The sequence below is a fragment of the Pyrgilauda ruficollis genome, unplaced genomic scaffold, assembly GCF_017590135.1.
Source record: "Pyrgilauda ruficollis isolate IOZ18807 unplaced genomic scaffold, ASM1759013v1 scaffold21, whole genome shotgun sequence".
NCBI lineage: Eukaryota > Metazoa > Chordata > Aves > Passeriformes > Passeridae > Pyrgilauda > Pyrgilauda ruficollis.
Window position 1 is genome coordinate 329,380 of NW_024520318.1, and position 15,459 is coordinate 344,838.

Here is a 15,459-nt window from a genome sequence, read left to right on the forward strand (position 1 = left end):
GGGGCGGCAGCTGCGGCTGCTCCGCTCCCGTGCGCGCTCGGCGGGGCTGCGGGCGCTGTGCCGGCCGCTCCGCCCGGTGCCCGCGGCCGGGAGCGGAGCCAGGGCGGCTCTCACGGGGCAGCGGGCGGCACCGCGGGGCTGGGGGGCCCGTGGTGCTGGGGGGCCCGAGCCCCCGCACTCGGTCCTGGTCCCGCCGTGCCCCGGAGCGTTACCAAACCCGACGTGGCTGCCTGTTCGGACACGAGCTGTCTGCAGCTGGACACTGCCCCGCTGGATTCCTTACGCTGTGTCACACGCCTGTCACACATCTTCCTGATCTCTCCCGTAGGACTTGGCGCTGCCGAACCTCTCCCAGGAATCTGCACATACAGCCCGGAGAATAAAAGAGAGAAAACCGTCTTGCGCAAACCCAGGCAGGTTCGGATTCCCCTCGGGAGAGCAGGTGTGTGCTACTTTACCTGTGCTGTCGGTCAGAATTCGCAGTGAGTTCCACAACAGAGAAGTCAGTTTCACTTATTTTTCAGACGGAAAGAGCCTGTTGAGGTGCGGCCAGTGCATCGGCGGCTCCCCGGTGTCGGTGCCGAGCTGCCGGTGGCTGTGCGAGATCGCTCCCTCGCCTTCCTGGGCTCCGGCTGCGGCGCGACGGAGCCGAGCGCCTGGCCCGACTGCACAGGGCCGGCTCCAGGTGCGCTGTGCTCGCTCCAAACTCGCCAGTCCCTGGACAGGTGCGTTTTAATTTGCGTCTGAAGTGGAAATAGTTTTTAGAGAGAACTCTAGAACCGCAGCAGGTGCTCCTGGTGGGCTGCAGGGCAGCGCCAGGTGCTGTGGCCCGGCTGGGGCTCTGCCTGGCATGCAGGTCTGTCTGCTGCGAGCTCTGTCCGATGTGCTTCGCCCTCCCTTTCAAGGCTGGGGGCTTGAGAGGGGTCAGTTCTGTTCAGAGAATCAATAACCTCTTCTGAATGTCTTGAGGAACTGTCACACTTTTACTTGGCTAGTCGTATCAGCTGCCTTGGGAAGATTCCCTGAAACCTGAGGGAATCCTCAGTGAAATGAGTCACCTGTCTACCCAATGACCTGAATTGGAAACACCTCCCTTCTTGGCAGTGCCAGCTCAGGTACTCCTTATTCTAAACTGTTTCAGTCAGAAAAGACACAAGGTGATGGGTTCATTTTGTTTGGGTTTTTTTGAAGTGAAATCTAACAAGCATTTGCCACTCCTTCAGAACTGAGTGGTCTGGACAGACCTAATGATAACGTGTGTTAACTTATCTAATGTGGATTACAGGTAACACTGGATTAATTAATTAATACTGCTATATTCAAAGACACACTTTGGAGTTTCGCTTTACGCAAAAATCCTCTTATGTCCCAACTGTCAGTAAGAAAGCTACAAGTTTTGCTGAATTACAGAAAAATTAATCAAATCCTTAGGAATTCTTGCTTGATGAAAGCACAGGTGGTAACAGGTGTTGGGATCATGGCTTGACTTTGATCCTGCTTATGCAGGAGGCAATTAGTTCACCAGGCTGATGCTGCCAGAGTTCTGCCAGAGCACAGCGTGAGATCAGATGTAGCATCTTTAATTGTTGGTATTCAGTGCCTAGAGAGTAACTCCTTGGGAGGTTTTTTCCATGGTTACTTCCAAGTTCTTGCAGCCAGGCAGAGCTTCCCTTCACTGAGGCCAAACTTGTTCTTGTGCACTTTTCTGAGGGCTGCTGCCAGGTGCTTAGGGCTCGGACCTAAGTCCAGAGCTGTCCCAGGAGGAAGTCAGGACTGGTTTTCCTCCTTTTGTACTGTATATGTTCACACGTGCCGTTTTCCACCACTGCGAGGCTTCCCCTGGCAGTGTCACCCCGTGGCTCGCTGCCTGCTCCAAACGGCGCGCGCACGGACGAGGTTCGGCACAGCCGTACCGGGAGCTGGTGTTGGCTGTCATGATTCCAGCACAACGTTCCCATGGCACGGGCACCAGCTGCAGGCACAGTCAGCTGTGGTGACAGCACGGTGCCAGGGGCAAGGACCCTCCAGGGAGAGCCAGCCCATGCCAGGGGATCCCAGCTGATCCAGCACGGCTGAGCACACGTGCCGCGCACTCGTGTGTTAGCACAGCTCCTCAGTGTAGGTTTTGCAAAATATTTATTGCAAAATAAAAAGAAATATGGCAACAAAACTTAAATACCAAATGACAAGACACTGGCCATAAAGCTCTTGCTATATTATGAATCTTTTACAATAGTCAATAGCAGAGTGTGTCCCAGGGCAGCTGCACGTGGACAACCCCGTGTCTCTGGCTCCAGCCACCTGCAGTCTGTGAGACTTGTGCCTCCTGCTTGCACCTGCACCTGGCCTGATCCCCTAAAGCAGGCAGGAGCCAGCAATTCCATGTGAAGGTACCATGCCATACCCCAGCCCCTTCTCTCCTTCTTCCTGTTGAAGCCACCACAGCTGACCCAGTGCCCTTCCCTCCCACAATGTAGCAGGGAATGGAGAAACACTGCTGAAGTACCTACTGTCCCCCTCACTGCTTCTTCTGTGAGAGGTTGCTTGGATTTCCTTCCTTTCTCACCTACTAGGAAAGGACAGGCAGCCAGGGAGGATTGTGAGCAGCCAGGGATCAGGTTAGGAATACTAAAGCCTGAAATAATTAAATCTGGCCAGGGCTACCAAGGGCAACAAGCAAAGCAACCTCTATAGGTGATAAAAGGAAGACTTGGGAGAATGTGGACCCTCTAAGGAAGGAAATGGGAACCCCTGTTCCCTGGGACGTGGACAGGGCTGAGGTACTCAGCCATGTTTCTGACTCAGCCTTCATGGCAAGCTGCTCCAGCCACGCTGCCCAACTTGCAGGAGGCAAAGGCAGAGAGTGGGAGAACAAAGAACTGCCCGCAGCAGGAGAGGACTGGGGTCGAGGACGTCAAAGGGACCTGAAGGTGCACAAGTCCATGGGACCTAACGGGATGCACCTGCAGGTTCAGAGGGACTGGTGGAGGAAGTGGCTTGGCCACTATCATCCATCGTGTTTGAGAAGCTGAGGCAGTCCAGAGGAGTTCCCACTGACTCTGAAAGGGGAAACATAACCCTCTTTTTTTAGAAAGAGGAATAAGGAAGATCCAGAGAACTACAGGTGGTGAGGTCTCCCTCAGTGCCTGGAAAGAGCTTGGAGCAGATCCTCCTGGAAGCTATGCTAAGGCACATGGAAAATAAGGAGGTGATTGGTGGTAGCCAACATGGCTTCACTAAGGGCAAATCATGAGAACTTAAGAGCCCCTTCCAGTGCCTAAAGGTACTACAAGAGAGCTGGAGAGGGACTTGGACAAGGGCCTGGAGTGACAGGACAAGGGGGACTGGCTTCCCACTGCCAGCAGATAGGGTGAGATGGGATACTGGGAAGGAATTGTTCCCTGGGAGGGCGGGCAGGCCGTGCCACAGGGTGCCCAGAGCAGCTGTGGCTGCCCCTGGATCCCTGGAAGTGCCCAAGGCCAGGCTGGACAGGGCTTGGAGCAGCCTGGGAAAGTGACTCAGCCTTCATGGCAAGCTGCTCCAGCCACGCTGCCCAACTTGCAGGAGGCAAAGGCAGAGAGTGGGAGAACAAAGAACTGCCCGCAGCAGGAGAGGACTGGGGTCGAGGACGTCAAAGGGACCTGAAGGTGCACAAGTCCATGGGACCTAACGGGATGCACCTGCAGGTTCAGAGGGACTGGTGGAGGAAGTGGCTTGGCCACTATCATCCATCGTGTTTGAGAAGCTGAGGCAGTCCAGAGGAGTTCCCACTGACTCTGAAAGGGGAAACATAACCCTCTTTTTTTAGAAAGAGGAATAAGGAAGATCCAGAGAACTACAGGTGGTGAGGTCTCCCTCAGTGCCTGGAAAGAGCTTGGAGCAGATCCTCCTGGAAGCTATGCTAAGGCACATGGAAAATAAGGAGGTGATTGGTGGTAGCCAACATGGCTTCACTAAGGGCAAATCATGAGAACTTAAGAGCCCCTTCCAGTGCCTAAAGGTACTACAAGAGAGCTGGAGAGGGACTTGGACAAGGGCCTGGAGTGACAGGACAAGGGGGACTGGCTTCCCACTGCCAGCAGATAGGGTGAGATGGGATACTGGGAAGGAATTGTTCCCTGGGAGGGCGGGCAGGCCGTGCCACAGGGTGCCCAGAGCAGCTGTGGCTGCCCCTGGATCCCTGGAAGTGCCCAAGGCCAGGCTGGACAGGGCTTGGAGCAGCCTGGGAAAGTGGAAGGTGTCCTGCCCATGGCAGGAGGATTGGAACAGATGATAGTCTCTTCCAAACCAAACCCTCTTGTGATACTAAAGCTCACCAGCATCAGAGGGAGTCTGTACTGCTGATGAAAGGGCTTTTAGGTGTGCTCCAAACAGGAGCCTCTTAAGCCTTATATCCAATGGAAGCACTCTTTACATAAAATATAATTAAATTATAAAAGGTAACTGTGTGTGTGTAATCTTCCTAAGGCACCCAAGAATTTTAAAAGACCTTGTCCTGCTCACATTACTTACAGCACACTCTTGTTCCTCTTCTGCCCAAGTTACAACCGTTGGCTAGTCAGAAACCTTAGCATACCAGATGACACAGCTGAAGAGCGTAAAAAACGGGAACCGAAACCAAACCCCAGTGAAGCACTACATCCAGACAGCTCGAGTCCCGCTAGCAACGCATCACGGGCAACACATGGAAATTGTCACGTTGATGCCGAGGTTTCCGTTGTCAGCAAAAAGGTGCGCGGTGGCTGTATCAAAAATGAGGCAGTTGCTGTTGCGGATGGCCACGTGCACGCCGTCGTGGATGGAGCAGGGAGACGCCTCCCAGGTCAGCCGGTGGCAGCTGCTGTGCAGCTCCAGTCTGTACTGAAAGTTCTCTGCCTGCTTACGGGTGCCAATGAGCAGCACGGTGGCAAAAAACTGCTGGTGACCTTCACACTTCTCCTGCTTCTTCAGCACCAGCATGAAGTGGTGACCAAAGCACGACTGCATCATCACCCAGTCCACTGCCCCTGGCAGGTTAATGTCCGTGGCAAGGAAAATGATGTCTTCTCCCTGAAGGGTGGTAATGCTTTTGTGGGCATGCATGAGGTGGGACATCACGGCTTCCAAGGATCCCTCCCAGTCACAAGAGGTACCAGGGCACGGGCAGGAGTAGGGACGGTACTCACAGATGGCTTCATGTTTTGGCTTTTCTGTGTGGTGGAGTGTCAGGGAGCAGCCTGTTGTGGCATACTGGAAAGAGACCAAACACAAGCCGTCAGCAAAGGCACCAGCACTAGTATGCGCTGCTCCCACCCGTCAGCTGGAAACACAGGTGATCGACCAGAGCTCTCGTGCTCATTGCAAATTCTACATTACTTGTATGGAGCCCTGCATTCAAGCTGAGCTTTACTTAGTTTTTGTTTCCACTTAAAATGGATTCTTCTTGTCTTTTGTGGTTGTTTTTTCCTAACGCAAGCACTTAGATAAAATGGGCTGTATGGCTGAGTTGTTAGATCTGCTGCTGCAGTTAGATCTGATCCGTCCAGATCAGCTGGAGAGGTCCAGGCTTGGATATTCCTTTTCTTAAAAAAGAACAGAGGATTCTAGTTTCAACAACCGGGGTGGTGGGTGGGTGTCCTCTGCAGGGGGATGTGGGGGGGCGGGCTGGGGATGTGGATGTGGGGGCGATGGCTGGGGGTTTTCCACAGGGGTACAGGGATCAGGGGTGATGGCTGGAAGCTTTCCGCAGGGGTACAGGGATGGGGAGTGATGGCTGGAGGCTTTCTGCAGGGATACAGGGATCAGGGGTGATGGCTGGAGATTTTCCCAGGGGTACAGGGATCAGGGGTGATGGCTGGGGATTTTCCCAGGGGTACAGGGATGGGGGGTGGTCCGCCCGTCCCCCTGCCTAGCCCCTCATCCTTACCTTGCACGGGAAGAGGACAGCCGAGGCCACCTTCTCCATGGCCAGGTTCCTGATGTTGGGGGTGAGGGAGCCCCGGCAGGTGGGACAGAGGCTCAGCTGCTGCCGGCATTGCTTGCACACCAGGTGCCCGGCCTGGCACTGCAGGATGGGCGGCAGGACATAGTCGAAGCAGATGGGGCACTCGAAGAGCGAGGTCAGCTCCTGCTGCTGCTGCTGCTGCTGCTGCTGCTGCTGCTGGGGGGGAGGAAGAGGAGGAGGGGGGGGAGGCGGCGGAGAAGCCCCGCCGGTCCCCGGCAGGACGGCGGCGGGGGACGGAGCGTGCTGCTGCTGCTTTCCGCAAGGCTTGCTAGGGCCGGGGCCGGCGGAGGACGGGCGGCTCATCGGGCCGCGCTGGAGGGGGCGGAGGCGGCGGCGGCGGCGGAGGAGGAGGAGGAGGAGGAGGAGGAGGAGGAGGAGGATGGACGGGGCGGTGCTGGGGGGGCGGCGGCTGCGCGCGGCCCCCGCCCCGCTCCCGGCCTGCCCCGCGCGCCCCGCCCGGCGCCGCCCGCGCTGCGCGGGAGCGTCCCCTCAGCGGGACCGTGTGCCCTCAGCGGGACTGTGTGCCCTCAGCGGGACCGTGTGCCCTCAGGGGGACCGTGTGCCCTCAGCGGGATCATGTCCCCTGTCAGCGGCATCGTGTGCCCCCAGCGGGACCGTGTGCCCTCAGCGGGATCATGTGCCCTCAGCGGGATCATGTGCCCTCAGCGGGATCATGTGCCCTCAGCGGGATCATGTGCCCTCAGCGGGATCATGTGCCCTCAGCGGGATCATGTGCCCTCAGCGGGATCATGTGCCCTCAGCGGGATCATGTGCCCTCAGCGGGATCATGTGCCCTCAGCGGGATCATGTGCCCTCAGCGGGATCATGTGCCCTCAGCGGGACTGTGTGCCTTCAGCGGGAGGGGGCCCTCAGCGGGACCGCGTGCCCTCAGGGGGATCGTGTGCCCTGTCAGCGGGACCGTGTGCCCTCAGCGGGACCGCGTGCCCTCAGGGGGATCGTGTGCCCTGTCAGCGGGATCATGTGCCCTCAGCGGGACCGTGTGCCCTCAGCGGGACTGTGTGCCTTCAGCGGGAGGGTCCCCTCAGCGGGACCGTGTGCCCTCAGGGGGACCGTGTGCCCTCAGCGGGATCATGTCCCCTGTCAGCGGCATCGTGTGCCCCTGTGCCCTGTCAGCGGGATCATGTGCCCTCAGCGGGACCGTGTGCCCTCAGCGGGACTGTGTGCCTTCAGCGGGAGGGTCCCCTCAGCGGGACCGTGTGCCCTCAGGGGGAGCGTGTGGCTTCAGCGGGACTGTGTGCCCTGTCAGCGGCACCGTGTCCCTTCATCGGGACCGTGTCCTGCCAGCCCCACAGCGGCACCGCCCGCCCTCAGCGGCACCGTGTCCTGTCAGCCCCTCAGCGGGACCGTGTCCCCTCAGCGGGACCGTGTCCCCTCAGCGGGACCGTGCCCTGCCAGCCCCACAGCGGCACCGCCCGCCCTCAGCGGCACCGTGCCCCCCCGCAGCCCGGGCCCTGTCCCGGTGTGGCGGGAGCTGTGCGTGCCCGGGGCTGCAGCTGGGGCTGAGCCGCGGCCCCGCAGCGGGGTCGCAGACCCCACGGCAGCTGTAACCAGCATCTCCTCATCCCGGCCCAGCACGATCTCTGGCTGGGTGTCACGGCTTCTTTTTATTTTTTGTAAAATTCAATAAATCTCAACCAAGGTTTTTGGATCACTTACAGAACGTTTATTGTTCTCAATTGTTGTTAGCAACGCAGTAAGGGTGTGATTTACAGGGCGTTTTGGAGTAATGACAATGAAAAAGGAAGTGGACAGTGGTTTCTGTGAGCTAGAAGCAATGTGCCCTGCCCATGCTTGTCAGATGAATAAAGGGCGCCAGGATTTGGCAAAGGCAGTAAAATCACTGAATCACAGGACCCCAGAGCAGTTTGGGTTGGAAAAGCCCTCTAACACCCAGTAAGTCCAACCATTACCCCAGCACTGCCAAGGCCACCACTAAACCATGTCCCCAAATCCTACATCTGCACAGCTTTTAAGTCCCTCCAGGGATGGAGGCTCCACCACTGCCATGGCAGCTGTGCCAGGGCTTGACTCTTTCCTTTTCCTGCCAGCTGTCGTGGGGAGCAGGAGAACCTGCATCCTTCCGCCTGCAAAAGGTGTGCAGTGGGACAGGGTTGCAAGTCGCTGTTCCTGCAGTGCACGCTTTTGCACTGGGCGTGATGCCTTATGGACAGGGTGTCCCTTCAGTGCACCGAAGGCTGTTTGACTGGGGAGAGAGCTTTTTGTCCTCCAGACTGCAGTGACCAGTGCAGCTGGTAGTGAGTGGGAGATGCCAGTACCCTTCAGGAGCAGGGGTCCATCCTGCTCACTGCTCAGAAGAAGGGGTCGGTCCCGTTCCAGCTGACGGTCGCACCTGCCCACTTGGTCCTGATCGCCATCTCCAGGGCTGGGCGCCTCTTCCCTGGGCTGCAGGGGCCTTCTCTTTGAGCCTCTTCCCAGTGATGTGAATGAGTGTCTGAGGAGGAAATGAAAAATAAATGTCTAAAAAAAAATCTTAAAAACCCAACCCCAAAAGGCTCAAAAAGGCTTCAGTGAAGGCCAAAAGCAGAAGCTTCTGCAGCTGTATTGGTGTAGATGTGCTGCTGTCCTGCCCCAGGGAGCGGGCAGGGTAAGCAGGGCCTCCCGGGCTGGGGACTGCCCCTGCACCGTGGGCCCCCCGGGAAATTCCGGGCTCCTTGCACGCTGTGTTTGCATATTGCTTTTCTGAGCAGATGCTCAGATAGTATCTGTGGTTCTGACTTTGCTTTAAATGCTGCAGTGAAAGGAGAGCAAAAGGAAGGAGGCACCCAGTGAGGAAGGTAAGTGATGCACAGCAGCAGAGAAACAAGAACCTTGCACCACAAGCACAAAACCTGGTTCACAACCCAAGCGCTGCTACAGGAGCAGTTTATCTCTGCTGGGGGGATATGAAACTTGGTGGGGAACACGAGGGCCATGGTGGCACCTGGTGCTGGGCAGGAAGAGAGGCTTCAGCCTCAGTCAGCCAGGCAGGTGGCTTCTGCTGCGCCAGCCTCGCTGCGCTGGTGTGCGGGTTTTATCTGGGATAGAATTCATTGCCTTCCCTGTGTCTGGTACGGAGCTGTGTTTTGGATTTGTGCTGAACCAGGGTTGGTTATACAGAGGTGATTTTGTTATTGCTGGGCAGTGCCAGCATAGCCAAGGCCTTTTTGCTTCCTCCTACTGCCACGCTGGTGAGGAAGCTGGGAGTGCATGGCAGGCTGGGAGAAGACACAGCCAGGACAAGGGCCCAGAATGATCAAAGGGGTACTCCAGGTGTGTGACACCGTGCTCAGTATATGAAGTGGGGGCAAGGAAGAGAAAGGACTTTTGAGTGTGGTGTTTGTCTTCCCAAGGCACTGCTGTGTGTGTTGGGGCCCTGCAACTCCTGCCTGCCTATGGAGGAAGTGAATTCATTCTTTATTTTCCTTGGCTTGTGTGTGTGGCTTTTGCTTTTCTTATTACACTGTCTGTCTCAACCCACAAGTTCTTTAGGTCCTACCCTTCCAATTCCCTCCCTGATCCTGCGGGTGGGGCAGAGAGGGAGCGGCTGCGGGGGCTTGAGGGCTGGGAGGGGTAAAACCCCGGCAGCTGGGGAGAATGTTATTATAAATTTTGACCTAATCATGAAACAGTGCAGCTTCCTGGTGTGTTTAAACTTCGTATTGAGTATTTAACACAGGAACGAGTTGTCTGTGATGCCCATACCTCAGTCCCCGGTAAGTCTGGGTCCGTACCTATCGTCAGGTGGGCAGTTTGGGTCTGCTCCTGCTGCCCGCTGTAGAAGTACAGGTGGAAGAGTCTCTCGGATTTCCAGTCGGAGAGCAGCCGGCTGTCGGTGCCGAAGAGCACGCTGTGCCTGCCCGAGAGGCTGCACAGCCACACGGGCAGCCGGGGCGTCCGCAGCCCGGGGCTCACCTGGGCGGGGGACGCTTGCCAGGAGCCCGGGCCGTGCCGAGGGTCCCGCTGGCCGGGGCTGTCCCCGCGCTCACCTGCCGCTCCAGCGGCGCCCGCTCCCAGCGCAGGAAGCCCACGGGGCCCCGCTGCCACGGCGCCTCGCCAGCCCCGTGCCCAGCGCCGGGCTCCGGCTCCCGGCCGCCGCCGAGCTGCCGCGGGCTCGCCCGGCCTGTCAGCAGCAGGCTGAGCACGGCCTGCGGGGAACAGCCCCGTCACCCCGGGGGCACGGAGCAACGCCCCTTGCAGGTGATGGCCTGCTCCCCGCTCTGTCACGTCTGTCACGAGTAGGGGAATGCCAGGCTGCCAGCGGCATTTTCAAAATTATTGTTACTATCATCATCATCATCACCATCATCATCATGGTCACCATCTGTTTTTTAAGTGCACAGTCATGATTAAAATTGCAAAATATTTTTTTATGAACTTATGCTTCTTTTTTTTTCTTTGGATTAATTAACAAGTGATAATTTTTTCCTAAATCAGACGTGGGAATAATAAAACCAGATCTCCTGAGACATGTGGCTGGTCCTACCTCTGTACAGGTGACGTTCCCAGAACTGATGTTCAACAGAGGAGCTGTGTCACCCAAATCCTCTTGGACCCTGTGTGACCAAGCACAGATCATTAGGGCAGCACTGGACCTGTGCCAGAGGCAGCACTGTACCTCCCTGCCTGGCCAACAGAAAGGGGAGGAAAGGAAGAGGCTTTTCAGGAGATGTAACCAAATTACAGGGAAATGTTTAAAAAGCAACATGTACCTTTCAAGTGTCCTAGAGAAAAGTAAACTGTATAAAAATAGGATCACTCCATGGCTTCCTTCACCTTTGAACTGAAAAGAGAAATAAGGCATCACAGGGGAGGAATTATAGCCTGTAAATCATATTTAATTAAAACAATTCCTCTCCTTCAATACAGCCCTAGTTGTGAGTGTGTTGAGTTAGATGAGTAAAGTGTTGTTCCAGGAAGATTTTGTAACTAATTTTCTTGAACAGTATCAGGTAAAAAAAGAAAGGAGAAACTTCCAGTTATTGACTAAACGGGTTTTGTACTATTTTTCCCATATTTTTGCTGAGACTGCAAGGAATCACATCTTTGAATGATGTACAAAATGCTGCCCCTTTACCCAGTGTTTGTGGGCTGAGAGAGTTGGAATAATGGGTAAAGTCACAGGGGTTTACACAGGAGCAGGATCCCTTCCCATAGGAAAGGCTGGAAATGATCCATGAACTAACTGTACGTTAACTGTGTGAACGTCCTGATGATGTTAACACTGCTGTGTCCAAAATGCCCAATGTGAATGGGAAATAAGATGTCATTTAGCAAGAAAATAACTTGGATAAAGCAGCTATCCACTTACACAGTTTATGTGATCAGAGATGAACCCCTGAACAGCAGCTTTCTCCGAGAACTCGAACAGCCGGATCTGTTTGGCATGGCACCGTGAGGGTGGTGCAAAGGAGACATGAATTATACCAAAAAGCTGAGCTTTTGAATCCTATGGTTCTGTTAGTCAAGTGAAAGAACAAGGCAAAGGTTTGCTCTGTCCCTTCCCCAGCTGTGGGCTCTGGCGCTGTGCAGGGAGTCAGGGCAGCAGCTTTGTGTTGACAGGATTCTCCTTTTTGCAGGAGAAGGAAGATGGGCTTTGGTCAAGGGGAGGTGGATGTATCAGGGGCCGCAGCAAGACCTGGGTCTGGGGTGATCCCTGTTTGTAGGGCAACGTAAGTGGGGGAGCAGGTGCAGGAGAGTCTATGTTTCGGGCCAGAGGTATCTCTAAGGAAAATCCCATTGGCAGAAGGCATTCCATACTCACTCTCTCTGTGAAGCTGTTGGCCCTGTAGCCTTCACGTGGCATCGTGGTGATGGGGGCAGTGACGAGGCACACGACAGCTCTGCCACCTCCTCCTGCTGCCCACAGGGTCTCTGCCAGGGCCGTGGCCAGTGCCTGCCCCTGCTCCCACCGCCCGACCCGGCACAGCCTGTGCCAGGGGGAAACCAGGGGCTGTGACTGTGACACCGCAGAGATGGGGGCACATGCCACGGTCCCGAAATCAGAGGATTTGGTGGGAAGAAGCCTCGCCAGGGGGTCAGCCAAGGCTTCTCTCCCAGTGCATATCCCCACCTGTACCTGCACACCTGAACCTGGATTGGGTTTGCCTGAACCCAGAGGCTGGCACTGACCAAGCAATGCATGGAAATAATTTTCATGTGTCCCATGAGGCCCAGCAACTTGCCTTTCCAGGTGAGTACATTCTGTCTCTCTTGTGAAGAGCAGGTATGTGATGACATGTGCTTGTACAGCAGCCAGAATGGCTCTCGTTCCTCCCTAGGAACAGAAAAACAGTCCCTGCCACCTGAGGAGTCTGAACGAGCACTTGTCATTCCCAGCAGTCCCTGGCCGGGGGGACAGCGAGAAGCCCCTGTGGAGAAGGAGCTGCAGGGTAGCCCTGGCCATGTAGGGATCCTGTGGGTGGGTGCCCTTCCTCCCTCTGTCCCAGGGAGCAGCACCCAGCCCCGGGGACCATGTGTGCTGGGAAGCCCCAAGGCTTGTGTTTTGTTCTCTCTGGCCTCGCAGCGAAGGGACAGAGGTGCTGAGGGAGCCCAGGGCTGATGTGAGGCTGCGCACAGGAGTGCCTGTGCCTGCTCCCCACAGTGCTGACACCCACCAGGGCTGTGCTCCCTCTGTGAGCACCGAGCTCTGGAATGCGGGGAGTGGCACCCGGGGCTGTACCCAGCATTCCAGCCTCTGGACAATGTGGGGGGATTTACAATTCCAGTGTGTGTCCTGGCCTTCTGCTTTCTTGGGTGCAGCGTTGTGATGGTAAATAAGGAAGAAGAAAACCTTCATCTCAGTGAATGATAGTCTAGGTGACTTCACTTGTTGGACGTCTAGGTGGAGCAGGAATAATTAGGTAAGTCTAATTCTCAGAAAAGATACAGGCTTTTTGCAACCTGCTGTATCTCTCCTGAGCACGGGTGTGGGGTGCAGGTGTGCAGGGTACAGGTGTGCAGAGTACAGGTGTGCAGAGTACAGGTGTACAGGGTACAGGTGTACAGAGTACAGGTGTGCAGAGCACAGATATGCAGGGTACAGGTGTGCAGGGTACAGGTGTGTCAGGGTACAGGTGTGCGGAGTACAGGTGTGCAGGGTACAGGTGAGCAGGGTACAGGTGTGCAGGGTACAGGTGTGCAGAGTACAGGTGTACAGGGTACAGGTGTGCAGAGTACAGACGCGCGGGGTACAGGTGTCTGAGGTGCAGGTGAGCAGGGTACAGGTGTGTGTGCTGCTGAGGCCCTGCTCCAGCTGCCAGCTCCCAGGCGTGTCAGTGGCAGCGGGCAGCTGGTGCCAGGCGCTGTGTGACACTCTACCTTTCCTGCCTGCAGCGCGTAGGCCAGATCAGAGTGTGGCTGGTGGAACCTGAAGTGTGCTGCTGCCCACTCACAGCTGAAAACGGGGGCCGTGTTCCTGAAGAGCAGCTCCTGCAGCCTCTGTGGAAGAGGAGGCAGAGGGGCCAGGGTCAGAGCTCTCCTCCTGGCATGAAGGGTCTGTCCCACCAGGGCTCTCGGGGTGCAGGTGCCACGCGTGCCCTCAGCCAGAGCAGTGGCACAGCACCTGCCTAGAGCCAGGCCTCAGCTTCAGAGCCAAGGTGATGTTTGAGCTCAGTGCAGGGACTTCACACAGCACTCAGCCACTCTGGTGAAGCTTGGTTGTAGCGTGTAATGACTTACATTTGGGTACAGTGCACATTTTGGGGAAGATTGCACCGGGGCCTGTCCTGCCATTGCCCGCAGATCTGCCAAGCTGCTGGACAACAGCACCTGGCAGCAGTGCTTTTGGGGCCAGGTACTCAGCAGGAGCTGAAATCCCTCAATGATGGTGTTAAAGGCCCTTTCCAAGCCAAACAACTCTAAGATTCCATGATCCTGCCTCCTGTCCTGAGGCTGTTTGTCAGGGAAACCCCCCAAGAGCAAGGAAATGTTGCCTGTTGTCATCTGACTGGTTCTCTCCTGAGAATTATTGTGTATCAGCTTTAAGGTTGCATTCCAGCCACGTTTGTTAAGAGTCTCCTAAATAATCCATCCCCATTCCACACCCTGTTCAGCTGACAGCAGGCTGAAGGCTGCAGTCAGGGCACCAGGAAAGGCTCCCCAGCCTCCTTCCCTTGAGGAGATTCAGTTACAGCTCATAGTTAATTCAGCAGGCAGCTCACCATTGCCGTGTCCGGGGAGATGGGGCGGCCGCCCGTGCCCGGGGGGAGCAGGAGGGGCTGGGGGACGGTGGAGGGGGGCTGTGGCCCGGGGCACTCCCCGGCTCCGGGCGGTCCCTGGCCAGCGCCGCTCCGTCCTTGCTGCAGGAGAGGAGCACACAGGGCATCGTGCATCACCCGGGGCTGCTGCTGCAGCACCCAGCGTGCCCCAGCGCTGCCAGGGTGGGCACGGCGCCTGGGCTGGCACGGGCTGGGGGCACGGGCTGCCCTGGAACGGCTGCCCTGGACTTCCAGCTGGTTTCAGACATTCCCAACACATCCCTCCGAGCTGATGACTGCAGCAGGTAATAGTGCTGCGTTTGTCTGAATTACAGGGAATACCCTCCAGTGCCCCCCAACCTAAGGGCATAGCAGGCTTTCCAAATACTCCCATTTTAGAGATGTTAGTTTGTTTTCTAAAACTCATCGTGAAAACCATTAGTTTTTGATGGAAAGGTTAAACAGGTGTAGGACTGGTCTGCCCATTTGACTTCAAAATACCTGAAGTCTGTTTCTCGAAGAAGCAGCATGAGAAATGAATCTCCATAGATACCTGTGCTGCAGGTATGGACGTGTGACCTCCTCAGTTGCCATCTAAGGACAGCCCAAAACTCACCAGACAAACAGAAAATATTACCTTTGGAAAAGGAGTTACCTGATGAGTCGTGCTGTTGATTTCCAAGCTGAAAGCATAAAATAAAGTACAAATGAAAACACCCAACAGAGGTATTACTAGTGTGTGGAGAAACTGGAGCCCAGCCAGAAGAGAGCCCCAGAACAAAGGAACAATAAGACCTGTAGCATTTTCATTACCAAGTACACGAGGACCTTTTGTCATTGTCACATAAGTTTTGTAATAAAACATGAAAAAATCCATTAAATAACCACCTGGAATTAAAACTGTGTTAAAGAAGCAGAATAAAAGTCTTACCCACGGAAACTAAAGATTTCTCTCCATTTGCTCAGGTCAGAGATCCTGCTGGCGATCTCCTCCAGCGAGGCGGGCTCAGCGTGCCCGGCCCCCGGCTCACCCATGGCAGCCTCGGTGCTCCCGGAGCTGCTGCGGAGCCGCCGTGCCCCGCGCTGCCCCGAGAGAGACACCGACCGCGCTGCGGCCGCGGCGGAGCCCCGGGAGAGCCGGGCGGCATCAATGATTAATGCCGCAGCAGCGGCCGCTCGGGGGGCTGCGGGGGCTGCGGGGCAGGAGCGGGGCAGGAGCGGGGCAGGAGAGGGGCATTTTCCAGCACGGAGCAGGAGCAG

At 56.2% G+C, this 15,459-nt stretch overlaps 2 protein-coding genes across 2 annotated transcripts; both read right to left on the bottom strand.

The window, feature by feature from the left end:
• Window positions 1-4,670: 4,670 nt before the first annotated feature.
• SIAH2 (siah E3 ubiquitin protein ligase 2) lies at window positions 4,671-6,309 on the bottom strand. Its single transcript, XM_041467919.1, has 2 exons — window positions 5,906-6,309; window positions 4,671-5,229 (listed from the first exon to the last, which is right to left on the bottom strand). Exons 1-2 carry the CDS (start codon window positions 6,284-6,286, stop codon window positions 4,672-4,674), a joined length of 939 nt encoding a protein of 312 aa, XP_041323853.1. The 5' UTR covers window positions 6,287-6,309; the 3' UTR covers window position 4,671.
• A 2,004-nt stretch (window positions 6,310-8,313) lies between these two features.
• MINDY4B (MINDY family member 4B) lies at window positions 8,314-15,234 on the bottom strand. The gene is given in 12 exon segments (XM_041467977.1): window positions 8,314-8,456; window positions 9,736-10,111; window positions 10,114-10,149; window positions 10,488-10,557; window positions 10,714-10,784; window positions 11,313-11,378; window positions 11,766-11,931; window positions 12,187-12,278; window positions 13,322-13,441; window positions 14,164-14,301; window positions 14,855-14,882; window positions 15,131-15,234. Coding segments are annotated over 12 exon segments (1,410 nt in total).
• Window positions 15,235-15,459: the final 225 nt, after the last annotated feature.